At 40.9% G+C, this 23,160-nt stretch overlaps 1 protein-coding gene across 1 annotated transcript in view; it reads right to left on the bottom strand.

Moving 5' to 3' along the window:
* pcdh11 (protocadherin 11) overlaps positions 1 to 23,160 on the bottom strand; it is a 341,850-nt gene that overhangs the window by 150,691 nt on the left and 167,999 nt on the right. The window contains exon 4 of the mRNA XM_088343958.1: positions 11,611 to 11,670. Coding sequence (XP_088200084.1) covers positions 11,611 to 11,670 — 60 coding nt within the window. The remainder of the gene's footprint in view (positions 1 to 11,610; positions 11,671 to 23,160) is intronic.

The raw sequence follows: 23,160 nt of genomic DNA, 5'->3' as shown, positions 1-23,160 counted from the left end.
TATCCACTCTTCCTCCAGAGTCCTCACAAATACAAAATATAAGGTTTGCTTTGAGCTCAGTCCTGCAAATCAAGTTACTCAATACCCAGCTAGCCAAATGAAGCAGTTACCTAGCCACTTGTTAGCTAGATAGCAGGCTAGAACTAACAATATGTTACGAAAGACAGGCTTTAATGTGCTATTATAAATCCCCTCTCCTCCTCCAGAGTCCTCACATATCCAAAATATGGGGTTTGTTTTGGGCCCAAACTAGCTCGCCAAATGAAGCAGTTACCTAGCCACTCGTTAACTAGATAGCGGGCTAGAACTTACAATATGTGACAAAAGACAGGCTTTATTGTGTTATTATAAATCTCCTCTCCTCCTCCAGAGTCCTCACAAATCCAAAATATGGGGTTTGTTTTAGGCCCAAACCAGCTAGCCAAATGAAGCAGTTACCTAGCCACTTGTTAGCTAGATAGTGGGCTAGAACTTACAATATGTGACAAAAGACAGGCTTTATTGTGTTATTATAAATCTCCTCTCCTCCTCCAGAGTCCTCACAAATCCAAAATATGGGGTTTATTTTGGGCCCAAACCAGCTAGCCAAATGAAGCAGTTACCTAGCCACTTGTTAGCTAGAGGCGGGCTAGAACTTACAATATGTGACAAAAGACAGGCTTTATTGTGTTATTATAAATCTCCTCTCCTCCTCCAGAGTCCTGGCAAATACAAAATATGGGGTTTGTTTTGGGCCCAAACCAGCTCGCCAAATGAAGCAGTTACCTAGCCACTTGTTAGCTAGATAGCGGGCTAGAACTTACAATATGTTACGAAAGACAGGCTTTAATGTGTCATTATAAATCTCCTCTCCTCCTCCAGAGTCCTCACAAATCCAAAATATGGGGTTTGTTTTAGGCCCAAACCAGCTAGCCAAATGAAGCAGTTACCTAGCCACTTGTTAGCTAGATAGTGGGCTAGAACTTACAATATGTGACAAAAGACAGGCTTTATTGTGTTATTATAAATCTCCTCTCCTCCTCCAGAGTCCTCACAAATCCAAAATATGGGGTTTATTTTGGGCCCAAACCAGCTAGCCAAATGAAGCAGTTACCTAGCCACTTGTTAGCTAGAGGCGGGCTAGAACTTACAATATGTGACAAAAGACAGGCTTTATTGTGTTATTATAAATCTCCTCTCCTCCTCCAGAGTCCTGGCAAATACAAAATATGGGGTTTGTTTTGGGCCCAAACCAGCTCGCCAAATGAAGCAGTTACCTAGCCACTTGTTAGCTAGATAGCGGGCTAGAACTTACAATATGTTACGAAAGACAGGCTTTAATGTGTCATTATAAATCTCCTCTCCTCCTCCAGAGTCCTCACAAATCCAAAATATGGGGTTTGTTTTAGGCCCAAACCAGCTAGCCAAATGAAGCAGTTACCTAGCCACTTGTTAGCTAGATAGTGGGCTAGAACTTACAATATGTGACAAAAGACAGGCTTTATTGTGTTATTATAAATCTCCTCTCCTCCTCCAGAGTCCTCACAAATCCAAAATATGGGGTTTATTTTGGGCCCAAACCAGCTAGCCAAATGAAGCAGTTACCTAGCCACTTGTTAGCTAGAGGCGGGCTAGAACTTACAATATGTGACAAAAGACAGGCTTTATTGTGTTATTATAAATCTCCTCTCCTCCTCCAGAGTCCTGGCAAATACAAAATATGGGGTTTGTTTTGGGCCCAAACCAGTTAGCCAAATGAAGCAGTTACCTAGCCACTTGTTAGCTAGATAGCGGGCTAGAACTTACAATATGTTACGAAAGACAGGCTTTAATGTGTCATTATAAATCTCCTCTCCTCCTCCAGAGTCCTCACAAATCCAAAATATGGGGTTTGTTTTGGGCCCAAACCAGCTAGCCAAATGAAGCAGTTACCTAGCCACTTGTTAGCTAGATAGTGGGCTAGAACTTACAATATGTGACAAAAGACAGGCTTTATTGTGTTATTATAAATCTCCTCTCCTCCTCCAGAGTCCTGGCAAATACAAAATATGGGGTTTATTTTGGGCCCAAACCAGCTAGCCAAATGAAGCAGTTACCTAGCCACTTGTTAGCTAGAGGCGGGCTAGAACTTACAATATGTGACAAAAGACAGGCTTTATTGTGTTATTATAAATCTCCTCTCCTCCTCCAGAGTCCTGGCAAATACAAAATATGGGGTTTGTTTTGGGCCCAAACCAGCTCGCCAAATGAAGCAGTTACCTAGCCACTTGTTAGCTAGATAGCGGGCTAGAACTTACAATATGTGACAAAAGACAGGCTTTATTGTGTTATTATAAATCTCCTCTCCTCCTCCAGAGTCCTGGCAAATACAAAATATGGGGTTTGTTTTGGGCCCAAACCAGCTCGCCAAATGAAGCAGTTACCTAGCCACTTGTTAGCTAGATAGCGGGCTAGAACTTACAATATGTGACAAAAGACAGGCTTTATTGTGTTATTATAAATCTCCTCCTCCTCCAGAGTCCTGGCAAATACAAAATATGGGGTTTGTTTTGGGCCCAAACCAGCTCGCCAAATGAAGCAGTTACCTAGCCACTTGTTAGCTAGATAGCGGGCTAGAACTTACAATATGTGACAAAAGACAGGCTTTATTGTGTTATTATAAATCTCCTCTCCTCCTCCAGAGTCCTCACAAATCCAAAATATGGGGTTTGTTTTGGGCCCAAACCAGCTAGACAAATGAAGCAGTTACCTAGCCACTTGTTAGCTAGATAGCGGGCTAAAACTTACAATATGTGACGAAAGACAGGCTTTAATGTGTTATTATAAATCTCCTCTCCTCCTCCAGAGTCCTCACAAATACAAAATATGGGGTTTGTTTTGGGCCCAATCAAGCTAGCCGAACGAAGCAGTTACCTAGCCACTTGTTAGCTAGATAGCGGGCTAGAACTTACAATATGTGACGAAAGACAGGCTTTAATGTGTTATTATAAATCTCCTCTCCTCCTCCAGAGTCCTGGCAAATACAAAATATGGGGTTTGTTTTGGGCCCAATCAAGCTAGCCGAACGAAGCAGTTACCTAGCCACTTGTTAGCTAGATAGCGGGCTAGAACTTACAATATGTTACGAAAGACAGGCTTTAATGTGTCATTATAAATCTCCTCTCCTCCTCCAGAGTCCTCACAAATACAAAATATGGGGTTTGTTTTGGGCCCAAACCAGCTAGCCAAATGAAGCAGTTACCTAGCCACTTGTTATCTAGATAGCAGGCTAGAACCCACAATATGTGACGAAAGACAGGCTTTAATGTGTTATTATAAATCTCCTCTCCTCCTCCAGAGTCCTCACAAATACAAAATATGGGGTTTGTTTTGGGCCCGGTCCTTCAAATCAAGTGACTCAATAACCAGCTAGCCAAATGAAGCAGTTACCTAGCCACTTGTTAGCTAGATAGGGGGCTAGAACTTACAATATGTTACGAAAGACAGGCTTTAATGCGTTATAATAAATATCCACTCTTCCTCCAGAGTCCTCACAAATACAAAATATAAGGTTTGCTTTGAGCTCAGTCCTGCAAATCAAGTTACTCAATACCCAGCTAGCCAAATGAAGCAGTTACCTAGCCACTTGTTAGCTAGATAGCAGGCTAGAACTAACAATATGTTACGAAAGACAGGCTTTAATGTGCTATTATAAATCCCCTCTCCTCCTCCAGAGTCCTCACATATCCAAAATATGGGGTTTGTTTTGGGCCCAAACTAGCTCGCCAAATGAAGCAGTTACCTAGCCACTCGTTAACTAGATAGCGGGCTAGAACTTACAATATGTGACAAAAGACAGGCTTTATTGTGTTATTATAAATCTCCTCTCCTCCTCCAGAGTCCTGGCAAATACAAAATATGGGGTTTGTTTTGGGCCCAAACCAGCTCGCCAAATGAAGCAGTTACCTAGCCACTTGTTAGCTAGATAGCGGGCTAGAACTTACAATATGTGACAAAAGACAGGCTTTATTGTGTTATTATAAATCTCCTCTCCTCCTCCAGAGTCCTGGCAAATACAAAATATGGGGTTTGTTTTGGGCCCAAACCAGCTCGCCAAATGAAGCAGTTACCTAGCCACTTGTTAGCTAGATAGCGGGCTAGAACTTACAATATGTGACAAAAGACAGGCTTTATTGTGTTATTATAAATCTCCTCCTCCTCCAGAGTCCTGGCAAATACAAAATATGGGGTTTGTTTTGGGCCCAAACCAGCTCGCCAAATGAAGCAGTTACCTAGCCACTTGTTAGCTAGATAACGGGCTAGAACTTACAATAAGTGACAAAAGACAGGCTTTATTGTGTTATTATAAATCTCCTCTCCTCCTCCAGAGTCCTGGCAAATCCAAAATATGGGGTTTGTTTTGGGCCCAAACCAGCTTGCCAAATGAAGCAGTTACCTAGCCACTTGTTAGCTAGATAGCGGGCTAGAACTTACAATATGTAACAAAAGACAGGCTTTAATGCGTTATTATAAACCTCCTCTCCTCCTTCAGAGTACTCACAAATCCAAAATATGGGGTTTGTTTTGGGCCCAAACCAGCTAGACAAATGAAGCAGTTACCTAGCCACTTGTTAGCTAGATAGCGGGCTAAAACTTACAATATGTGACGAAAGACAGGCTTTAATGTGTTATTATAAATCTCCTCTCCTCCTCCAGAGTCCTCACAAATACAAAATATGGGGTTTGTTTTGGGCCCAATCAAGCTAGCCGAACGAAGCAGTTACCTAGCCACTTGTTAGCTAGATAGCGGGCTAGAACTTACAATATGTGACGAAAGACAGGCTTTAATGTGTTATTATAAATCTCCTCTCCTCCTCCAGAGTCCTGGCAAATACAAAATATGGGGTTTGTTTTGGGCCCAATCAAGCTAGCCGAACGAAGCAGTTACCTAGCCACTTGTTAGCTAGATAGCGGGCTAGAACTTACAATATGTTACGAAAGACAGGCTTTAATGTGTCATTATAAATCTCCTCTCCTCCTCCAGAGTCCTCACAAATACAAAATATGGGGTTTGTTTTGGGCCCAAACCAGCTAGCCAAATGAAGCAGTTACCTAGCCACTTGTTATCTAGATAGCAGGCTAGAACCCACAATATGTGACGAAAGACAGGCTTTAATGTGTTATTATAAATCTCCTCTCCTCCTCCAGAGTCCTCACAAATACAAAATATGGGGTTTGTTTTGGGCCCGGTCCTTCAAATCAAGTGACTCAATAACCAGCTAGCCAAATGAAGCAGTTACCTAGCCACTTGTTAGCTAGATAGGGGGCTAGAACTTACAATATGTTACGAAAGACAGGCTTTAATGCGTTATAATAAATATCCACTCTTCCTCCAGAGTCCTCACAAATACAAAATATAAGGTTTGCTTTGAGCTCAGTCCTGCAAATCAAGTTACTCAATACCCAGCTAGCCAAATGAAGCAGTTACCTAGCCACTTGTTAGCTAGATAGCAGGCTAGAACTAACAATATGTTACGAAAGACAGGCTTTAATGTGCTATTATAAATCCCCTCTCCTCCTCCAGAGTCCTCACATATCCAAAATATGGGGTTTGTTTTGGGCCCAAACTAGCTCGCCAAATGAAGCAGTTACCTAGCCACTCGTTAACTAGATAGCGGGCTAGAACTTACAATATGTGACAAAAGACAGGCTTTATTGTGTTATTATAAATCTCCTCTCCTCCTCCAGAGTCCTCACAAATACAAAATATGGGGTTTGTTTTGGGCCCAAACCAGTTAGCCAAATGAAGCAGTTACCTAGCCACTTGTTAGCTAGATAGCGGGCTAGAACTTACAATATGTGACAAAAGACAGGCTTTATTGTGTTATTATAAATCTCCTCTCCTCCTCCAGAGTCCTCACAAATACAAAATATGGGGTTTGTTTTGGGCCCAAACCAGTTAGCCAAATGAAGCAGTTACCTAGCCACTTGTTAGCTAGATAGCGGGCTAGAACTTACAATATGTGACAAAAGACAGGCTTTATTGTGTTATTATAAATCTCCTCTCCTCCTCCAGAGTCCTGGCAAATACAAAATATGGGGTTTGTTTTGGGCCCAAACCAGTTAGCCAAATGAAGCAGTTACCTAGCTAGATAGCGAGCTAGCTACATAGCTAGTGAGATCCGTCATGGCCACCCACTCACTCAAGCAACCCTTAATCATCTTGGCACTGCAGAATTTGGCCAACGTGTCAAGAAGCAATTATACTCCCCCCTTCCTTTTAGCCGCTATGCCCCCCCAATCCTTGCCTCCCACTCTCTTAATATAATCACAGAGCTCCACGTTTTTAAAAGCTCTCTCGTCATTACCCTATCTCCACCGAGGGCTGTTCAAGACCGCCAAAAAAAAAAAAAAAGAAATCTATTCCATTCAAATGAGAATCATACCCCGTCATTTTCTGCCACCCCCCCTTAAATGACCCCTGCCCGCCTGTCGCCATGGCGGCACGTTTTAGGAAGATGGCCGAGACTAATGTGAGATGACGAGCGAGGGGAAATGATCTTCTTGCTGCTGCGATGCAAAAGAGATCGCCATTCTGTGCACGGAATCCAGTTAATAGGAACATTTAGAGAACGTCGTCGTTTTATTACCCGGACATTATAGCGAATGGATGTGATATTGCTGCCTTGATAACCAAATCCAGAATTCTCAAAGCCTGTTTTTTTTCCGATAACTCTACTTTACGATCAATGTTCCCTCTAAGCTGCGTGTGTGCGCAATTGCGCACTACCCAGGAGAAAATCTAGCCAGCTCACAAAAATCAGGGCTCGAAATTTCTAAATAAGAAGCCAATTAAGTCAAAGTTACAGTGCATGAAGGAAGAAATACACGGGTTCCCCTGACGCTGTGTTCAAAATGCGGTATTTTGAAGTCGAAGTCGAACGAAGTTGAGTAAAGTCAGAGTTTTTCGAGAACCGGCTTCTTCGGCTCGGCTCACTAAAAAGAACAGGCTCTTTCAGGTCCCAAACAGCTCTTCAGGTTGTTTTTGCTTCTTTAATCCCTACACGACCAAATATTATGTAAAATTGTGCACAAAATGACTTAAAGGAAAGGGAACAAAAAAGAAAAAAATACCAAAATGAAAAAGTAGTGAAAAGCGGTGAAAAAAACGAAATAAAAGGAGAGAAAAAGAGAAAAAAAGAGCAGGAAAAATTCAGAAAAAAAGTCAGGAGAAATGAAAGAAGCAAATAAAGGGAAAAAAGTAATAGAGAACACAAAAACAAGAAAAAAGTAACAGCTGGGAAAATATAAACACAATGAGATTTTTTTAAAAAGGAATTTTAAAAAAAGTAGAAAAAAACACGGAAAAAAAAGACAAAGTTTGTGTTGCATTCAAATAATTTCCAATGATATCAAGTTAATATTGTTGCCAACATTGTATTTCCACTAAAAAATGTAAATAAATACAGTTCTGTATCGAGTAAATAAGCCCCCCAAAATGTTAATATTATGCGACAAAAGATACCAGGAATAAAATAAATGGAAATCTTGTGAAAGAAAGAAACAGATGACGTTTGTAGGCCCTAAATGTACTTTGCTACCTGTGCTTTGCTACGCAGTGAGCAATGTGATAGCTTGCTTCAGTGGTGTTGGTGTTTTTAGAGGTGAGAAAGGTTTTTAGGGTCTGTTTGTTTTAATGTCTACGCCTTGAATTCATGTTTCGTCTCGTAATGATGTTTAACACTTGCTGTTGTTGTGGAGTTGGCCTGCATAAGGAATGCATTAGGATACTAAGAGGGGAAATTCCAGTTTGTTTATCCCAAGTGCAAATGTCAGAGAATGTTATTAACGATCGCCTTGGGCCGCCAAAAGAATGGCTTCTTTTTTGCCAAATCTTCTTTGCCAGGTCGAGCCGACCCCAAACAATTCTTGGAAGTAACATAAAGATTACAAAACATCCTGTCTGGTGGCGTGCATGTACACGTGCAAGGGGGACGGGTGAAAGTAATGCGAGAATGTTGTATTAGGATATAAAAAGCCAATTGTCTCTGAAGACAGAGAGATTTCTGTTGACAAAGTTCAATAAACGAACTCTCCCTCCCACGCCAAGACTCCATTGTACCTTGTTTTTCAAGTATTGTGGGGAAAATTGCTCGGGCTGTTTCCACAATACTGTGCGAGGTACAACCCTCTCGGGGCATAATGCACAAAACAGCACGGTCATTTTTTGCACAAAGCCTCGTTCGTCTGTCCACGCTGGCTGGAAAGAACGAGATGTTTTTGCTCGTGGAGCTGTCATGATTTGTTCATTTATCACGCGTGTGTGTGCCACTGCTGGCACGCGTGTTATAGGTTGCCGACTCCTGCTCTAGAGTACGGCATTTTCCTTACTCTACGACATCATTGAACTGCGTGTGGGTGCGTACGACGAGTTATGCCTGTCTACTATTGGTCGACGTCATATACAATGCTGGTCTGCTATTGGCTGCCGGCACAGCTTAATGAAAACGCGGATATGCTATCCATCTCCCACAATGCCTTGCTCTCTATTCATTCAGGTCACAATCGTGTGTGACAAACTTGAATTTGATGTGATGATAAACATAGAAACAAAACATGATAACCATGGACGTAAGGCTTGCTATGGTCAAAAAAAATGAAGAAGGCCCACAAATTGCTCCCATCAAAATGGCCTTAAAGTAACATCGGCAATACAATATCTTGTTTTGAGTACCGTATTTATTTGCTTGCAGTGAAACTAAAGGGAAAAGGCGAACATATGCTAACCATGGAAACAAAGTTTGGATCATTAATAAATGCGAAGAAGGCATACAAATCGTATGGCCGTAACATAACATCAGCCGTACGATCTTATTTTTAATACTATATTTATTTGCTGAAGGTTTAAAAATGTCAGTGATGCTAAAGGGAAAGACAAAAATAATTTAACCATGGAATCAAAGTATAGGATTATCAATAAATACGAAGAAGGCACCCAACTCGCTACCCTCGCTAAGGAATATGCCCATGATGAAATATCAGGGCTACATGACTGTACTTTTTAGTTGTGTATTGGTTCCGGGTCCCAAGGCTGGCAGTGATGCTAAAAGAAGAAGCAAACCTTGATAACCATGGAAACAGAGCTGGCAAGGATCGAAAAAATATGAAGAAGGCAGCGAATTGTCAATACCATAACCAATCACATATTTGTACATGACTAGTTTTAAAAGCAGTTTCTCTTTGAGGAATTTTGTTTGATGTAAGTTTGAAATTGAGGATTAATAGAGAATTAAAATGATGTTTTTTTTTAAATTTGACATATTAAAAATTCTTAAAGGGATCTAAACATCAAATGTTTCAATGTCTATATACTGTATGTAGTCCACTACAACTTGTGCATATGTCATGTGACTCAGCTGTGCCCGTTCTTTTGGCCCCCGATCAGTATTTATATCCAGTCCTGTCTGTCCCCTTTTGTCAGTCCATCTGCGAACCTCAGTTTACACTAGGGAAGCCTTTATCGACCCTGACTCCTACCTGTCCCGTTTTAGCTCCCGTCTCTTCCCCGGTTTCGACCTGTTTTTAATCCTGACCACATCGACTCTCCCGTCCTGGGCTTTCGACCTCTTTTTGTTCCCGACCACGTCTTCTCTCCTATTCTGGCTTACGACTCGCTTCCGACCCCGACCACGTTTTTGCTCTCCTGTCTCCTGTACTGACCCGTTTTTATCCGTGCCCGGGGCGCAACCCGTTCTCTTTCTTCCAATAAGACTTGTGAGAAACGTCCTGTCTCCGTTCTGGTCTTCACAGTGTATTGTTCTGTTTTTTGAGTTTTCTTTTTAATACTACTCGCTGAGGCTTATATACAGGTACGCCTTATTGTTTAAAACAAAATCATTTTTTTTTGTTTATTATTATTTTGTTTTACATAGAGCTGAAATGTGCGTTGTTTTGTTCTTGTAGCAATACAGTAGAGAATGTAGATTGAATCGATGGGTTGCGGCTTATATACAGGTGTGCCTTATAGTCCAGAAATCCTCATCATTGAGTTTTTCTTTTTTTCGGGAGGTGAAAATGGACAGAGTCGGAGACGGCGCGAAGCGAGACGGTGCGAATTTGACGCCCTAACACATTATCACGTCGGGTGACGCCATCGAGTGGAAAGACTTTTAACTCTGCATGGATCGCTTTCATTATCGTCGAATACATTTGACACTTGCTGCGGCCAATCACGCGTCGAGAACATTTTTGCCAAACAAAGTTTTGCGTGACCTACTTTCCAGTTTCAAGGGGAAATGATTCACCTTTCGGATTGTTCTCAGCTCAGGGATGCTGCTGGAAATGTGAATTTCCCTTCGGGGATGAACAAAGTATCTATCTATCTATCTATCTATCTATCTATCTATCTATCTATCTATCTATCTATCTATTACACGGGAACAAGTCGCCATTATTGTGGGCTTTTTTGGGAATAAGGACACCATTTTTTGTGTGATTGCACTTCCATCACTATAGGTGGCAGCAGTGAGTGCCTATTGTCAAAAATAAAAACATGAATTATCATTTGGAGAAATGTACTTAGCAACGCTAAAAGTAGATAGATAGATGTCTAAATAGATAGATGCCTAGATCGATGTCTAGATATCTATCTAGATAGATAGGTGGCTAGTGGGATAGATGTCTAGATAGATGTCTGGATAGATAGATAGATGTCTAGATGGATAGATAGATATCTAGATAGATAGATAGATAGATAGATATCTAGATAGATAGATGGATAGATATATAGATAGATACTGACATGGATAGAGAAATAGAGAGATAGAGAGATGGATAGATGTCTACATAGATAGATGTCTAGATGTCTAAATAGATGTCTAGATAGATAGATAGATGTCTAGATAGATAGATGTCTAGATAGATAGATGTCTAGATAGATGTCTAGATAGATAGATAGATAGATAGAGATGTCTAGTTAGATAGATATGTCTAGATAGATGGATAGAGATGTCTAGATATAGATAGATAGATGTCTAGATAGATAGAGAGACAGATAGATGTCTAGATAGATAGATAGACAGATAGATGTCTAGATAGATGGATGTCTAGATAGATGTCTAGATAGATGTCTAGATGTCTAGATAGATAGAGAGATAGATAGATGTCTAGAGAGATAGATGTCTAGATGTCTAGATAGATAGATAGAGAGATAGATAGATGTCTAGAGAGATAGATGTCTAGATAGATAGATAGATAGATTATTCATCCTTGTAGAGAAATTAACTCTTCCAGCAGTATTCTTGTTTGAAAAATGAAATAATAAAATAAAAGAAATAGAATACAGAAATACCCAATATAACGTGTTGCTATAGATTATTTAAATAGCGCTACATAAAATACACACTGTCATCAAAATAAGGTAAATATGCAAATGTGGGGTTTAATGTGGGCTTTTACTCCCCCGGGTGGATTTCAAGAACCTCATGGCATGAGGAAGAAATCATCTCCTCAGTCTGTCCGTGGAACAAGACTGTGACGGCACCCTGTTCTCGTCTAGTTTTAAGTCTCTTTGTATTGTTATTATTGTTCTCCTGCCACCCCAAAGTTTTTTTTTTTTTAAATCAACATCTGTAAAATAAAGGCGGAGCTTACCTTATAAGGACAAAGGGGCGGGGACGCGTTAAAAGACCTCTCCGGCGATTGGATGGAATTCTAAAAGAAGGAGAAAAACACATTATCAGAAAAGTCTTCGGTCTCACGTGAAGCACTTTAGGAAATATCGGAACTCTCATCCGAGATTTCGACAAGCTTTTGTTTTGTTTTGTTTTGCGTCCTCATCCTTCTTTGCGCGGAAATTCCCCCCAAAACATATGCCGCCGTGCTTTTCGGCTTAAACCGTGATTGTTAACATAGGAAAGGGGCAGCGTACCAGGAAAGCCCATTAAGGAAACGTGTCGGCACGCCAACAACAGATGGGCCCGCCCACGGCTAGCCATTATGCAAACATGCTAATTATTTGCATAATCACCATCCGTGCCGGGAAAAAAAAAAAGAAAAAATAGGTCGCGTCTTAATCCGACCTTAGTGACACGTTCGAGAAGCAAGAAACCGGAAAAGAGATTGGTATCATATAGTGTGCAGGAACAGAACAAGAAAGTTTATTATTATCTTTTGATTTTAAAGACATTGAAGCTACTGCGATGCGTCTCTGCTACATCGTGTTGAACTCGATCTCAACAAAACATGGAAGATAGATAGATAGATAGATGTCTAGATAGATAGATGTCTAGATAGATATGGATATATAGATGGAAATATAGATGTCTAGATTTCTAGTTAAATAAATAGATGTCTAGATCTCATCTCATCTCATTAGCTACACCGCTTATCCTCAGTAGGGTCGCGGTGCTGGAGCCCATCCCAGCAATCATCGGGCAGTAGACACCCTGAACTGGTTGCCGGCCAATCGCAGGGCACACGGGGACAGACAACTCACTCGCTCAATCACACCTAGGGACAATTTGGACCGGCCAATTCACCTGACATGCATGTTTTTGGAATGTGGGAGGAAACCGGAGTGCCCGGAGGAAACCCACGCAAGCACGGGGAGAACATACAAACTCCGCACAGGAAGTCTGGAGCTGGATTTGAACCCATGACAGGTTCCCATGACATGAACTGTGCCGCACAAGCGCTAACCACTGCGCCGCCGTGCTGCCCTTAGAGGTCTAGATGTATAGTTAAATAGATAGATGTCTAGATGTATAGTTAAATAGATAGATAGATAGATGTCTAGATAGATAGATAGATGTATAGATAGATCGATAGAGAAAGAGATAGAAACAGAGATAGATAGATATAGAGATAGAAACAGAGATAGAAACAGAGATAGAAACAGAGATAGAAACAGAGATAGAAACAGAGATAGATAGATAGAAACAGAGATAGAAACAGAGATAGATAGATAGATAGATAGATAGATAGATAGATAGATAGATTTTCTAGATATATTTAGATGTCTAGATAGATAGATATATGTCTAGATAAATAGATAGATGTCTAGATGTCTAGTTAAAAAAATAGATAGATAGAGAGATAGATAGATGTCCAGATAGAAAGATAGATGTCTTGATGTCTAGTTAAATAGATAGATAGATAGATAGATAGATAGATAGATAGTTAGATAGATAGATGTCTAGATGGATATATAGATGTCAAGATAGATGTCTAGATGTCTAGATAGATATCTAGATGTCTGGATAGATGTCTAGATAATGTCTAGATAGTTAGATAGATGTCTAGATAGATGTCTAGATGGATATATAGATGTCTAAAAATATGTCTAGATAGATGTCAAGATATATAGTTGGATGTCTAGATATATAGATGGATAGATGGATGAAAAGGATAGATAGATGAACATGAAAGGCTGAGGATACATTTGTGTGGATAAAACAACATGTTTTTCCTGACACCTACCAGCTCGGACAGAAGAGAAAATGCAACGAAAATAAGAAAGTAAGACACGGCGGGACATGCAGGAAAATGAACTGCACAAAACCACGAAAGAAAGACAAAGATATTTCCGAGCACTAACATGAAAGAAAGCCATGGCAGGAAGACCGAGCAACCTTGACTGACCAACTCTGACTAAACTAATACACGAGAATGAGACATCAACAAGATATGACAGAACATGTATTAACTCTACCTTAACCAAAAACATGAAAGAAAGAAATCAAGGATATGCAGGAACACTAGCTAACTAACTGAACAAAACATGAAAGTGAAGAAATGCAGGATATGCTAGAATATTAACTAATTAACTATTGACTATTCAAACAAAGACCTGTAAGAAAGAAATTGCATGATATGCCACACCAACTCACTAAAAAAATCACGAAAGAAACACGAAGCAGTACGTCGGAACACTCATCAAACGAACAGAAACAAGAAAGGAATACGTTGCACAACCCGACTACCGGAACAGAATACACACTTGGAATACACACTCGAACAGGAAAAAACATGAAAGAGGACAACGCTGAGTATGCCGAAACACATTGCGAAAGTAAAACAAGGCGGTATAAGTCGTAAACCTAACTCCGAATGAACAAAACATGAAAGTATGAGAAGACATGACAGGTCCGAGCACTAACTAAACGAAATGTGAAAGGAGGCAAGGCACGATATGTTGGAAAACTGACTCATTGGAAAAAAATGTGAACGAAGAAAACACAGTCCAACATAAGAGACGATATTGTAAGATCCGTTCAAACGCTTACTCTGGCTAACTGAAAAAAACAAGAAAGTTAGAATAGTCAGAATATTTCGGGACACTGAATAGCTCCCACTAAATACAACTTGAGAGATAGACGACACATGATATGTTGAGCCTTTAAATATCTCTAACTGAACAAAACATGAAACTAAAAGAAGACATGACAGGTCGGAGCACCAGCTCTAACTGAAAAAAAACGTGAAAGGAGGCAATGCATGATATGTTGGAAAAGTGACTCATTGAAAATAAAACGCGAAAGAAAACGCATATTTTACGACATTAGATACTTCTAACGGAGTACAACATGAAAGACAATATTGTAAGGTATGTTCAAACACTCTGGCTAACTGAAGAAAACAAGAAAGTTAGAATAGGCAGAATATTTCGGGACACTGAATAGCTCCCACTAAATACAACTTGAGAGATAGACGACACATGATATGTTGAGCCTTTAAATATCTCTAACTGAACAAAACATGAAACTAAAAGAAGACATGACAGGTCGGAGCACCAGCTCTAACTGAAAAAAAACGTGAAAGGAGGCAATGCATGATATGTTGGAAAAGTGACTCATTGAAAATAAAACGCGAAAGAAAACGCATATTTTACGACATTAGATACTTCTAACGGAGTACAACATGAAAGACAATATTGTAAGGTATGTTCAAACACTCTGGCTAACTGAAGAAAACAAGAAAGTTAGAATAGGCAGAATATTTTAGGACACTGAATAGCTCTTACTAAATACAACTTGAGAGTTGGACGACACAGACTATGTTGAGCCCTTAACTATCTCTAACTGAACAAAACATGAAACTAAAAGAAGACATGACAGGTCCGAGCACCAACTCTAACTAAACAAAACGTGAAAGGAGGCAAGGCACGATATGTTGGAAAACTGACTCACTGAAAAAAAATGTGAAAGAAGAAAATGCATATTTTAAGAAATTACATACTTCTAAGTACACGAGAGATGATATTGTAAGATATGTTTAAACATTTACTCTGGCTAACTGAAAAAAACAAGAAAGTTAGAATAGGCATAGTATTTCGGGTCACTGAATAGCTCTCACTAAATACAACTTGAGAGATGGACGACACAGAATAGGTTGAGCCCTTAACTATCTCTAACTGAACAAAACATGAAAGTAGGACACAAACGCCTCCCCTGAGCAAAGAGAAAAAATGAGAGAGGTGGAAAAAAAGAGAGATAATTAAAGAAATCCAAAGAGAAATAGAAAGAGAGGGAGAGAAAAGAGAAGAAGAGAAAGAAAAAGGGGAGGAAGACAGAAGGGCAAAGCAAGAGAGAGAGAGAAAAGAAAAAGGGAAAAAAAGAAGAGAGAGCAAAGGTAAAAAGACACACAGAGAGAAAGACAGTGAAAGAGAGAAGAGATGGAGAGTGAAAGAAAAAGCGCGGAAGAGAGAGAGAGAGAGAGAGAGAGAGAACATAAGTAACAAAAGAGATGCAAACAGAAATAGTGTGAGAGGTGGAAAGAAAGAGAGATAATCAAAGAAATCCAAAGAGAAATAGAAAGAGAGAGGGAGAGAAAAGAGAAGGAGAGAAAGAGACAAGGGGAGAAAGAAACAAAGGCAAAGCAAGAGACAGAGCGAGAGAAAAGAGAGAAAAGGAAAAAAGGAGGAGAGAGCAAAAGAAGGTACAAAGACACACAGAGAGAAAGACAGTCAAAGAGAGAGAGAGATGGAGAGTGAGAGAAAAGGCGAGGAAGAGAGAGAGAGAGAAAACATAAGAAACAAAAGAGATGAAAATAGAAATAGTGAGAGAGGTGGAAAGAAAGAGAATCAAAGACATCCAAAGAGAAATAGAAAGAGAGAGGGAGATAAAAGAGAAGGAGAGAAAGAGACAAGGGGAGAAAGAGAGAGGTGGAAAGAAAGAGAGATAATCAAAGAAATCCAAAGAGAAATAGAAAGAGAGAGGGAGATCAAAGAGAAGGAGAGAAAGAGACAAGGGGAGAAAGAGAGAGGTGGAAAGAAAGAGACATAATTAAAGAAATCCAAAGAGAAATAGAAAGAGAGAGGGAGAGAAAAGAGAAGGAGAGAAAGAGACAAGGGGAGAAAGAAACAAAGGCAAAGTAAGAGACAGAGCGAGAGAAAAGAGAGAAAAGGAAAAAAAGGAAGAGCAAGCCAAAGAAGGTACAAAGACACACAGAGAGAAAGACAGTAAAAGAGAGAGAGGTGGAGAGTGAGAGAAAAAGCGAGGACGAGAGAGAGAGAGAGAAAACATAAGAAACTAGAGATGAAAAGAGAAATAGTGAGAAAGGTGGAAAGAAAGAGAGGGAATCAAAGAAATCCAAAGAGAAATAGAAAGAGAGAGGAAGATAGAAAAGAAGGAGAGAAAGAGACAAGGGGAGAAAGAGAGAGGTGGAAAGAAAGAGACATAATTAAAGAAATCCAAAGAGAAATAGAAAGAGAGGGAGAGAAAAAAGAAGGAGAGAAAGAGACGAGGGGAGAAAGAGAGAAGGGCAAAGCAAGAGACACAGAGGGAAAAGAGAGAGAAAAGAAAAAAAAGGAGAGAGCAAAAGGAGGTACAAAAGCACACTGAGAGAAAGACAGTGAAAGAGAGAGAGAGAATGAGAGTGAGAGAAAAAGGCAGCTAAAGAGAGAGAGAGAGAGAGAGAAAGAAAAAAGAGAGAGAAAAAAATAAATACAAGGACAGCGTTTGTGAGAGGCACCTGGCTTTGGCAACATCAAGTGGACATATTTCAACCTGCAGCTCGTTTTCCTCTTGCGCTTCTCTCAGTGTTGTGTCGCGGGCCAGATCAGGCCCACGGGCCACCTGTTTAACACCCCTGGCCTAAAGGCTTTTAACTGATCACATCTTGTCATAAGTTTAAATAAATGTCCCCTTCCTTTGTGTTTTTTGATCCAATGGTTAGGCAAAAGATCGAACAATTTACGAAAAAAAAACAGAAACCATAGAAGAAGAAGAAAAAAAAAAAAAAGATCTTGGGAGGCCTAGCAAATGTCCCGGGAAAAGAGAAACAGGTGCTCAAAACGTGTCCCTCGTGTCCCCAAAATGGCTCGGACAGATGTCACACTCGACGTTAGCCTCTTAGCATCCATATTTCATGCTACGTTAGCGAAACACCGAGCGGGGATTCCCGGAAAAAAAAACAGAAAAAAAACAAAAGCAGTCGGGCTTTTACTGCCGCGTAAACATCACCTTCATAAAATAGAAATGAATAAACGAGCCGAGCCGGGACGATCAATTTAGCCGACAAAATTTTCCCTACAGATTGAGGAGGCCGCGTTAGCGTGTTAGCGTGAAGCGGCTAATTGATGTGACAAATAAACGTGAGTTATCGTCTTGGGGGGGGCCAGAGAAAAGCTAACGTTGTTGAGCGAATGAAAAAAAATGCGAGGGTTCGGACAATGCCCGACGTACCGCTAGCCAAATGTGCAGAATCAAGTGTAGTGACGTGAAGACATTAGTTTACAAAACGGGAAATTCCAGGCAAAAAGACAAAAGCCGACACGAGCGCTACAAGGACACAAAAAAAAGTCAGAGTGGCGCCTCTTACCCTGCGGAGAACCAAGTTTTTCCATCTCATTAGCCTGCTCGCCTTTGTAATGAACTGCGGGCCACCACAGAGAAAATGAAAATCAACAAAACCTTGGTCATATTCTACCTGAAAAACACTTAAAGGGACAGTGTGTAATAATTCAACATGAGGGGTCCTTGTAGCTTATAAAGAATTGAAACATTTGACACAATATGGAAGCCCGATGGATACGACCTATCAAAATTCAGGAGTCTATCCCCGTATCCGTTATTGGCCGATTATTTATCTGTAGCCTGCCGCTAAGTGGCAATCACAAGTGGCTAGAGAAGGAAAGATGGAAAAACGTGGAAGACTATTGTCCTAAAGGCTGTAATCTGCAAATAAGTGGCAATCACAAGTGGCTAGAGAAGGAAAGATGGAAAACCATGGAGGACTATTGTACTAAAGGCTGTAACCTGCAGATAAGTGGCAATCACAAGTGGCTAGAGAAGGAAAGATGGAAAACCGTGGAAGACTATTGTACTAAAGGCTGTAACCTGCAGATAAGTAGCAAACACAAGTGGCTGGAGGAGGGAAGGTGGAAAAAAGTAAAATAATTTTTTTTCAGAGAACCGGAGCCTGCAGCTAAGTGGCTAACACAAGTGGCTAGAGAAGGAAAGAAGAAAAACAGTGGAAGACTATTGCTCTGAGAGCTGTAACCTGCAGATAAGTGGCTAACACAAGTGGCTAGAGAAGGGAAGATGGAAAACAATGAAAGACTATTTTCACATGACCCGTAGCCTGCAGCTAAGTGGCAATCACAAGTGGCTAGAGAAGGAAAGATGGAAAACCGTGGAAGACTATTGTACTAAAGGCTGTAACCTGCAGATAAGTAGCAAACACAAGTGGCTGGAGGAGGAAGGTGGAAAAAAGTAAAGTACAATTTTTCAGCGAGCTGTAGCCTGCAGCGAAGTGGCTAACACAAGTGGCTAGAGAAGGAAAGATGGAAAACCGTGGAAAACTATTGTCTTAAAGACCGTAACCAGCAGATAAGAAGCAAACACAAGTGGCTAGAGAAGGAAAGGGGGAAAAAAGTAAAACACCACTTTTCAGCGAGCCGGAGCCTGCAGCTAAGTAGCTAACACAAGTGGCTAGAGAAGGAAAAATGGAAAACCGTGGAAGACTATTGTCTTAAAGACCGTAACCAGCATATAAGTAGCAAACACAAGTGGCTAGAGAAGGAAAGATGAAAAACAGTGGAAGACTATTGTTCTGAGAGTTGTTACCTGCAGATAAGTGGCTAACACAAGTGGCTAGAGAAGGAAATATGGAAAACCATGGAGGACTATTGTACTAAAGGCTGTAACCTGCAGATAAGTGGCAATCACAAGTGGCTAGAGAAGGAAAGATGGAAAACAGTGAAAGACTACTGTCCTAAAAGCTGTAACCTGCAGATAAGTGGCAATCACAAGTGGCTAGAGAAGGAAAAATGGAAAACCGTGGAAGACTATTGTCCTAAAGGCTGTAACCTGCAGATAAGTAGCAAACACAAGTGGCTGGAGAAGGAAATATGTAAAACCGTGGAAGACTATTGTCCTTAAGGCTGCAACCTGCAGATAAGTGGCAATCACAAGTGGCTAGAGAAGGAAAGATGGAAGACCATGGAAGACTACTGTCCTAAAGGCTGCAACCTGCAGATAAGTGGCAATCACAAGTGGCTAGAGAAGGAAAAATGGAAAACCGTGGAAGACTATTGTCCTAAAGGCTGCAACCTGCAGATAAGTAGCAAACACAAGTGGCTGGAGAAGGAAATATGGAAAACCGTGGAAGACTATCGTCCTAAAGGCTGTAACCTGCAAATAAGTGGCTAACGCAAGTGGCTAGAGAAGGAAATATGTAAAACCGTCGAAGACTACTGTTCTAAAGGCTGTAACCTGCAGATAAGTGGCTAACACAAGTGGCTAGAGAAGAAAAAAATGGAACACTGTGGAAGACCTTAAAATGTGTTTAAATCATATTAGATAAAATGAAAATAATATAAGAGGAAAGAAACTCAAAAATGTATCCGTTTATAACATGTTCTGCTTCTGTTTTTGTTCCCGAGTGACAACAAATATTCAGGCAAATATTATGATTTGGACGCAAACATAAATTGAATCGTTGTGAAAAAAAAAAACTGTTGACTTTAAATCGCGCGCCGGAAATGGAATGAAGCGAGGGCGGGCGGGACGGAATTTATTCCGAGAAGAAAATGAAAAGTAAACAATAGCAGTCGGGCCCTCCGTCTTCGTCGGCCATTTTTAATCTGAGGTGCAAATACGACAGAAAAGGAAATATTTACAAATAAAAATGAGTTGCCCGAACACGCCTGATTAGCATGAATTTATTTCTTTTGCCAAAAAAAAAATAATAATAATCATGTGCTGGAGATTCAACGCCTGCGTATACCGCTCTAGATTTTATTCTGAAAGGATTTGCCATCAAACTGCGTAGACAACTCAAGTTATGGAATCAAAAGTGAAGAAAAAACAACAACAAAAAAACAGAAACATGTCATGGAGATTCAATGCCTACGTATGTGGCTCAAAATTTTATTTTGAAAGGATTTGAAAAAAATATATAAATAAATAAAGAATCATGTGCTGGAGATTCAACGCCTACGTATACGGCTCTAGATTTTATTCTGAAAGAATTTGCCATCAAACTGCGTTTACAACTCAAATTATGGAATCAAAAGTGAAAAAAATAAAAATGTATAAATAATCATGTGCTGGAGATTCAACGCCTACGTATGAGGCTCTAGATTTTATTGTGAAAGGATTTGCCATCAAACTGCGTTTACAACTTATGGAATCAAATCAAATCAAATCAAAAGTGAAAATAAATAAATAAATACATAAATAATCATGTGCTGTAGATTCAACGCCTACGTATGTGGCTCTATACGTTATTCTGAAAGGATTTGCGATCAAACTGTGTCTACAACTCAAGTTAAAGAATCAAAAGTAAAAAAAAACAAAATAAAAATCATGTGCTGGAGATTCAACGCCTACGTATGAGGCTCTAGATTTTATTCTGAAAGGATTTGCCATCAAACTACGTTTACAATTTATGGAATGAAAAGTGAAAACAAAAAATCAATATTTATTCTCACCTATTTCCCCCCCCACAGCTTGTTTCGGAGCGAATCGAATTACACGGCGTATGGATGTTTTTTCTCCACAGAGTGCTCCGACGCTCATGCTTTTATTTTGTAATTTGATGAGGCCCGAGAAAAGGAAAGACGCTTGAAATATAATCATTTTTTTTTTCACGGCTTTCTCGGAAACGTGCCGCGGTGACGAGAATTTCGCGCATTAGGTATTCATCGTTTTTCCCAAAATGCAATATTATCTCAGGTACGGTCATATATTATTTATCCTCTGAGAAGAGTAACCTGTTGGAACAATATGTTTAGTTGATTTTGAGATTTAATTAACAGGCGAGATCAGAAGCTTTGGCGAATGCTTTTAACGTACGAATTTTACTATCCATCCATCCATTATTTGCACCGCTTATCCACAGTAGGGTCACGGGAGTGCTGGAGCCCATCCCAGCTACCTTCAGCAGTGGGCAGGGGACACCCTGAACTGGTTGCCAGCCAGTTGCAGGGCACACAGGGACAGACAAGTCACTCGCTCATTTACTCCTCAATTTGGACAGGCTAATTAACCTGCAAGGGGAGAACATGCAAACTCCACACACGAGGCTATCTTCAGTAGGGTCACGGGATAGCTGGAGCCTATCACAGCTGTCTTTGGGCAGTGGGCAGGGGACACAGAGACAGACAACTCACTTGCCCATTCACACCTAGGGACAATTTGGACCGGCCAATTAACCTGACATGCACGTTTTTTTAATGAGGGAGGAAACCCACGCAAACACGGGGAGAACATGCAAACTCCACACACAAGGTTTGATCTCATGACCTCAGAACTGTGCCGCACACGCGCTAACCACTCCACTGTCGTACAACTTTTCCAAGATGTCACGAGGCATCCATCTATTATCTGCACCGCTTATCCACATTAGGGTCACGGGAGTGCTGGAGCCCATCCCAGCTATCTTCGGGCAGTGGGCAGGGGACAGAGACAGACAACTCACTTGCTTATTCACACCTAGGGAAAATTAAACTGACATGTACGTGTTTTTAATGTGGGAGGAAACCGGAGTGCCCGGAGGAAACCCACGCAAGCAGGGGGAGCACATGCAAACTCCACACAGGAGGTTCCATCTCATGATCATAAATGATTTTTTGTCACGGTTGCCATGGCGCCCAATTGGCCCCGGCCATGTGGCGCCGGCTGCAGCTTGTTGACAGATTGGCTCCCTGTCAGCCTTTAAACTCAATCCCCTTTGGTCGGTCCGTCTGCGAATCTACGTTTTTACCCAGCAAGCCCTTTTCGCCTGTCCCGTTTTTTGCTCCCGTTTTTCTCCCGCTACAACCCGTTTTGATCTCAAACACGTCTGCTTTCCCGTCCCGAATTAGGTTTTGTCTCTTTTGGCCCCGCCCCTCTGCACATTCCGAATATTGCCCGGGACTCAAAAGAAAAATGGCCGCCGTTGAGGAACAGTATAAGAGTTCGGAGTGACTCGGATTTGACTCCGCATAAATTCCCACAAAGCCTTTGTGTGAACTCTGCTCGAGTTTTCCTGGGGCCCGAGCGGGGGCCGCGCGTGGGGGTGTGGGGCTGCGCTAGCTCGTTACAGCTAGCACAAAAAAAGCGCGCCGGCTGAAATCTAGCAAACAAACCGAGACGGGACCGCGTGGGCGTTGACAAAACGGTCCGACCACGCCGGTCCCCTCGAGAGCGAAAGCTGGCAAAAAACTCGCTATCGTGCCAGCAGCGGCCGCGGCACCGCCCGGTGACAAAACGGTCCGACCACGCGGGCCAACAAATCCACTTTGAAGACAATACGCCAGTTCGACTCAGGAGTCCGAGAACAAGTGTTTCTTTTGGCACGGGCCAATATTCTCGGATTAGAGAGATTTAGCGCCCTCTTGTCTCCTGGCCTGGATATGGCGGCTTCGGGGGAAAAAAGAAACAAATGAGAAAAATAAGTCTCGACTTTGAGCTTTGACTTTTGCGAAAGTTTTTTGGAAAACATGGCGGCAAAGTAGGCCGTCTTAAAATAGTCGCGTACCACAAGGTGAACTCGCCGATTTCTAATCTTTAAAACTAAAAACAAAAGTCATAAATCAATGACCATTCATCCATTGAGCTATCGAGCTAGCTACCCATCTATATATCTAGTGAAGGATTTTATACATTGGACTATAAAGGATTTTATACGATTAAATACAAATTACAATTATGACACCATCACCTGATACTGTGAACATAAAATATAGGTTATTCATATGCTATAGAAGTGTGTTTT

Source organism: Urocampus carinirostris, chromosome 9, assembly GCF_059441175.1.
Source record: "Urocampus carinirostris isolate Australia breed hairy pipefish chromosome 9, RoL_Ucar_1.0, whole genome shotgun sequence".
Classification (NCBI taxonomy): domain Eukaryota; kingdom Metazoa; phylum Chordata; class Actinopteri; order Syngnathiformes; family Syngnathidae; genus Urocampus; species Urocampus carinirostris.
This window is presented reverse-complemented; position numbering and strand designations above follow the sequence as displayed.